Source organism: Xiphophorus couchianus, chromosome 18 (genome assembly GCF_001444195.1).
Source record: "Xiphophorus couchianus chromosome 18, X_couchianus-1.0, whole genome shotgun sequence".
Lineage (NCBI taxonomy): Eukaryota > Metazoa > Chordata > Actinopteri > Cyprinodontiformes > Poeciliidae > Xiphophorus > Xiphophorus couchianus.
The window spans coordinates 10443022-10449021 of NC_040245.1; the positions used below are offsets into that span (position 1 = coordinate 10443022).

At 38.7% G+C, this 6000-nt stretch overlaps 1 protein-coding gene and 1 long non-coding RNA gene across 2 annotated transcripts in view; one reads left to right on the forward strand and one right to left on the reverse strand.

Annotated features, from left to right (window-relative positions):
* Nucleotides 1-2132, reverse strand: part of LOC114161679 (unconventional myosin-Ic) — a 58021-nt gene extending 55889 nt beyond the window's left edge. Inside the window, exons 1-2 of the mRNA XM_028045157.1 lie at nucleotides 2039-2132; nucleotides 1680-1913 (exon numbers count right to left, since the gene is read on the reverse strand). Of these exons, the coding sequence (XP_027900958.1) occupies nucleotides 1680-1769 (90 nt within the window). The 5' untranslated portion in view covers nucleotides 1770-1913; nucleotides 2039-2132. The remainder of the gene's footprint in view (nucleotides 1-1679; nucleotides 1914-2038) is intronic.
* Nucleotides 2133-4700: 2568 nt separating this feature from the next.
* Nucleotides 4701-5713, forward strand: LOC114161441 (uncharacterized). The gene is made up of 2 exons (XR_003599025.1): nucleotides 4701-4930; nucleotides 5058-5713. It is a non-coding gene; the product is annotated as an uncharacterized LOC114161441 (long non-coding RNA).
* Nucleotides 5714-6000: the final 287 nt, after the last annotated feature.

Genomic DNA, 6000 nt, shown 5'->3' on the forward strand with positions numbered 1-6000 from the left:
ATGAAATTACAGTAATTGTTTGGAGAAAAATACAAAGATTCTGGTCAAGATATGTATTATTTTCAGTTGGTATCATCAGCTCATACCCAATTATGTAAAGAACTACCTATTAACTTATTGTAATTTGTATTAGCAAAGGCATTTTTCTTTAATGGATACGGCACCAAATTGGTTTCCAGGGGCCCACATCCTTGTAAATGCGGCCCTGCACATGGCACAGGTATAATCGCCACAGATCCTAATGACTCGGAGTGATCCAGCCCTGAAGAAATGTCGGAAGGAGAACAAATGAAGTTCAGGAATGTGTTTGTCGTTTCCTCTCTTCCAGGCTCCAGTACATTCCACACCCCCCCAGTCATCACCGAGCCGGGCACAGCCGGTTGCACTTAATCCTCTGACTGAAACTCTAAATCTTACATGAATCCAGGATTTAACTTTACCACACGGTGCCTTGGACCTCTGAAGGTCTGCTTTTTAGAGAGCTCACTCCCTTCATTCCTCAGATGCTCAGCTCATACAGAGGGCAACACATGTTGAACGGACTGAGTGGTACATCTTCTGTTTCCTGCAGGGCAACTCCACAAAGGCAGAAGCTAAAGGTTGAGACCAGAGGATCTCAATCAGACGTCAACGTTAACCCCTTAAAGAAACCAGCAGAATCCTAGCAAAGATTCATTAACCTGTTTATAAACCTTCAGAGATATGAGCAATTCAAGCAAAGTTTTACAAAAACAACATAATGTAGATTCTTAGCAAGCAGCCATTGCAAAAGTTCAGAGTCGACCTTTAATAATGAGCAGGTTTTTTTTCTTATTTGTTGCTAAATGAAGTCATAGAGTGAAAAGGACTTGTGGGCCAAACATTAAGGGAGAAAAAGGAGTAAAGTAATAATGACTAAAGTCAAATTGTTAGTTGGGAAGGGATGTGTAAGTTATTGTTGATCCAAAACATTAAATAAGGATTTAATAAAGTTTGCCTTATTATGAAAAATAGAAAATGACTTTTCTTGTCAATTCTGAGCAATAAAAAACATTATTAGGTCACGTTTGTTGTAAAGTATTTGATAAATTCATTAAAAGCAGATCTGGGTGCACCAAAGCATGCTGGGTAGATGTGGTCCTCATAAAAGATTACAAAAAGCCTGTGTACTGAATACTTTCTGCTGTAGCAAACATTTTCTATTGTAAGACTTTCATTTGTCTGTTCTGTGCAGTGGGTTAGGGTGGCCAAACTTGTGTCATTCTTAAATTGTAGTCAAGGGCCACACAAAATCACTCAATGAGCTACTTTAGGCCTTTGGCCACAATATAGCAAATATTTTCAAATGAAGACTGACCTACATTGTAATTTATTGCTGAGAATAGACAAAATATTTTCTCTGTATTTTTCAATCAAGCCCAAAATAAAAAATAAAAAAAAAACGGATGCTTTTCATTTAACAGGGAAAAAACATTTAAAGTTTTTTGAAGTTTACAGAAAAATTTGAATATTTGTTTCATTAAAGTAATTCAAACTTGGTATATTGTTGAATAGGTACAAAAATACATTTTGGTGATTTTAGTCTTTAAAAATTATATATATTTTTTTTACCTTTGAGTGCTTTTGAGCTGGTCGTTTTTACCCACATGACAAAAAGTGAGGACACCCCTGGTCTAAACCCATCTGACCTTTGAGCTTACCTTGCAGCTGTGGCAGTAGTTTTCTCCATTCTTCCCCGGAGGAAGGATTATTTCCCCCGTTGGGATCAGCTGGATCCTCAGCTCCATCATTGTTCCCGTCTCCCCCTTATTCCTGTGCTCTCTTTTGAGTTGATTTAATCTTAAGCTGAGCCCAGAGAAAAGCCTGACAGAGTGAAAATGCTTCTTTCCACTGGTGTGAAGGAAAATCCTTCTGAATGCAACCCCAAGCAATGCCTGAAAAGAAAACAAGTAAATGTCAGAGATCTCCTTTGTGACATGCCCAAGGCAATTTTTCCATGGAGAAACATGAAAAGAGGGATTGTAGATGTCAGTGCAGAGCGTAGCGGCCGGGGTGTTACCTGTTGCAGGGCGCTGAACCTCAGTGAGGGCTGCTTCCCCTCGCTGCAGCCAGAGGATGTTGCCTCGCTGGCTGAGGGATCATGGGGAGGATATGGAGCTCAGCCGGACTGGAGATGGGTGTCACATGCAGAGGATGTGTGTCTTTTGTCTTACAAATGAGTGGAAATGATGATTGTGCCTGGATATACAAGCTTCACAAGATGTGTAGAAAGATATATTTATTGAAAAAGAACCAATATTAGTAGCTGTGTTGTTCTTCTAAAGGCGAAGAATACTGTAATTACTTCATGCGTTCAGCATGTGAAGTCACGTTTTCACAACATGACAGCTGGAGACGGTTTCAGCCCAGATTCAATCTTCATAATTATTTGCATTGAATAATTAAACAATAAGCCAATATTTAATGTCAGTTATTCTATGAACTATTGACAACATATCGGCTAAATTAACAAAGACAAAATTGCAGGGCTTTCAGACCTCAAATAATGAAAAGAAAACAAGTTCATGTTCATTTAGAAACAACAATACTAAAGTTCAGAAATCAATATTTGGTGGAATAACCATGAGGTTTTCAATGGGGTTCATTGCACTGGGCTCTTATTTTTTTCCAGAACTGTATGTATATACATTTAAGATAAAAAGATGCTCTACCCAGAGCTCCTGTAGTGGTATAGTTTTAGTTTCACGTAGTTAAAATTCTGTTTTTTTTTTTTAACTAAGACCAATTAAATACCTTTTTATCCTAATAACAATTGAATGGTTGTTATTCAACTGTTCAACCTATTTTTTCTAGGTTAATAGAAAAAAATAGTTAACATATCGCCCTACAATGTATTGATGCTAAATTGAGCAGCAAAGTCTGAATTTTGCACATTTTGATGTTAGAATTATTTATTAGCTGCTGATGCATTCTTTGCTTCAAACGATAAAGCGTACACTGAGGATGTGCTGTTGCATTTTCGGTAATAGAATATATATGTTCTTATTTTTTAAATTATTTGAATTATTTGTGTATTTATATTTTTTTACGTAATATTGTATAAAAAAGGTTTAAGTGGTTAAATGAAAACTCAGCAGAATGTAACCATTTTTATCCAATTAACTAATCAGTGGTCTAATAGCAGCAAAGCAAAACAGTTTTAAAAAATTATTTGACTGCACCTTGGTCCCAACAAGATCAGTTTGATACCAAAAAAGGTCCCGAGAAGTGAACATAAACAAGACTACAAACACACACACATACCCACACCCCACATACACACACGCCTACGCACACACACACACACACGCCCAGACCCACCCACACACACACAGTTGGTCTGAGCAGGAGTTTCCTTATGGAAACAGCATCCTGCTTCAGACACTTTCTGTGTCCACCCTGAAGATTTAGTGTGTGTGACATATGTGGCGTGTGTATCACCAAACTCTCTCCTCAAAGACCTAAACAAGCGAGAGCACTCGCTTTCTAAAAACAAATAAGGACTTGCGCTGTCAGAGCAACACTTCCTGTCCCTACAGACTATAGACAAACCGCGATATTTACACAAAGCACACACACATATTCCATCTGACAATAGCATCTATTAACAGTGAGGTTGGTTTCCAGGGTTAAAATGTAACTCAGAAGCTCCTGTGTGTGAACAGAAACTATAAACAGCTCCATACTCACAGACAAACATTCGTCATTCAGAGGATCTTCCTGACACTTCCGATAACTCTGTGTTCCTGCTCACGCTACATCCAGTTTATCCTGCTATTCATAACATTGTTTTCTGAATTAGATTTAATCCTGGATGAACTCGCTGTTCTTGTTTTTGAAAAAGTTTCTGTTAAATGTACCCCAACAAGGGCTTTACAGATGTTATTTGACAGATATTATGTGATGAGTGGTTCAGTTGGCATTCTGCACACTGTTGCTGAGAGAGGGGAAGGGACAGACACAGACATCCTACGACCTCTGACCCTGGCTGGAGGCATTCTCGGCAGCCTGGCATCAACAGGAAATCTGCAGCCTTCACACACTCCTGTGAACGCACACACACACAGGCACAGTCCTTGGAGATCTCACGTCTGCTCTCAGCGCCGTTTTCACACAATGTGAAGGGAATGAAAGTGAAAAGACACAATACAGCCTGCTTGGTAACTAAACTGAAGGTACTGAAGGATGTTCATGTAGAAAATCCTCCATTCATGAGTATAAAGAGCTACAAATGAACCCGAACCTGCACTAAGGTTTTCTCCTCTTTATATTATTATTATTATGGGAAGAAAGTGTTATTCTTTTCATTTGTTAACAACAGAATTGACATACACCTAAGAATGTTGATTACTTATGTGGATTCTGACATAGATTGACACAGAATTAGAATTCTGAGAAAAATGTCAGAATTCTGAGAATAAAGACAGAATTCTGGGGGGAGGGGGAATCTGAATTCTGAGAAAAAATGTCAGAATTCTAAAAAGAAAAGTCAGAATTTTGAAATAGGGTCAAAATTCTGAAAATAAATAAATGAAATCAGAAAAAAAAGGCAGAATTCCGACGTAAGGGCAGAATGCTGACGGAGAAAATATTAAATTCAGAATTCTAAAAAAAATAAATAAAATCGGATTCCGAAAAATTCTGACCTCACAGAAAACTAGAATGCGTTCCCTTTGTTTCTGCTGGCCCTAATCCTCTTCCGTAGAAGGCAGAGTTGTTTTTAAGGGAATAATCCTGGGAGAGGGAAAAAAACATAATTTGTCGACGCTATGTGATTTAAGCCCACCTCTGGGCTCTGCAGAGCAGTTTGAAGGGTGTGTGCAGGTCGAGGAGTGCTTCATTTTACAGCCTCATCCTGCCGTATATATCAGTGGCTGCAACCAGATCCCGCTCAGAACCCACCGGCCTCGGGGTGAGTAAATCTCACAAGTGCTGCCTGAAAATAGCCCTGGCTATTAATAACTGCTGTCTCCACTGCAGGGGAGGAAGTTACTAATACTTCATTGACGTTTGTTCCCTTGGTCCCACTTTGCGAGCAGGAATCTCGCTCCCAACAACAGAACACTGAGGCAGTTTCCAATTTCCACAGGAAGCTGCAGGACGGTGATCTGGCTGCAGATGGAGCGGCGAGCGCCGCCGGCTCCTCGAATGAAACACGCCCTGTGGAGAACGGCTAATGAGTGGAATGTTGCGCCGTGTTTTGTTCACTCGCAGCGCCTCCCAGCACCGTCTCCTGTGGAAACCTGGAAACCATTGCAGGATGACTGATGCATTGTCTGATTAGATGGAACCTGCTGCCCTCTTGAGGTTTCACATTAGAGCAGGACGAGCCAACCTGAACGCAACACAGCAGATTTACAGATGTGCGTCTGCGCCAGATCAATACATGACAGGACAATTTTAGTATTAAACTTGTTAAATAAAGAACAGATTTTGTACTACTGCAAAATAACTTATTGCTTGTTTCTACTCAATATCAGATCTGTCTGGTATTTTCGCCATATTCATATATTTATCTCATAGCATTTTATTGCTTTATTGATATTATTACATACTTTTCATTTAACCCACCGTACACACAGTTTGAGTGAGTAGATAAAAATCAGGCAAATGAAATCTCTGTAAACTGCAACAAACTGATGTCTGCAGGCATCAATCAAGGAATGGAATAAAATTAATCTTTTAAATTGTAAAAGGTAAGTGTCCCTCATTCCAAGAGATTTTAATGTATTTAATCGAAATGGTGTGCGTCTAAATGTACCAACTGAACTTCCAGAAGATTAACACCCTTTTTATCCTGATTTTAAAATTATCCATTTAAAATAGAAATAATCTCGGGAAATGTGACAAAATGCTTTCTAAAATAATTTTTAGATATTATGTATTTCATTAGGCTGCTGCAAAACAAAAATTTAGCTGTTAAAGAACACCTACTACAGCTAAAAAATGAAGCTATTGTGTTTTTCTTTCCATTTTAAAATT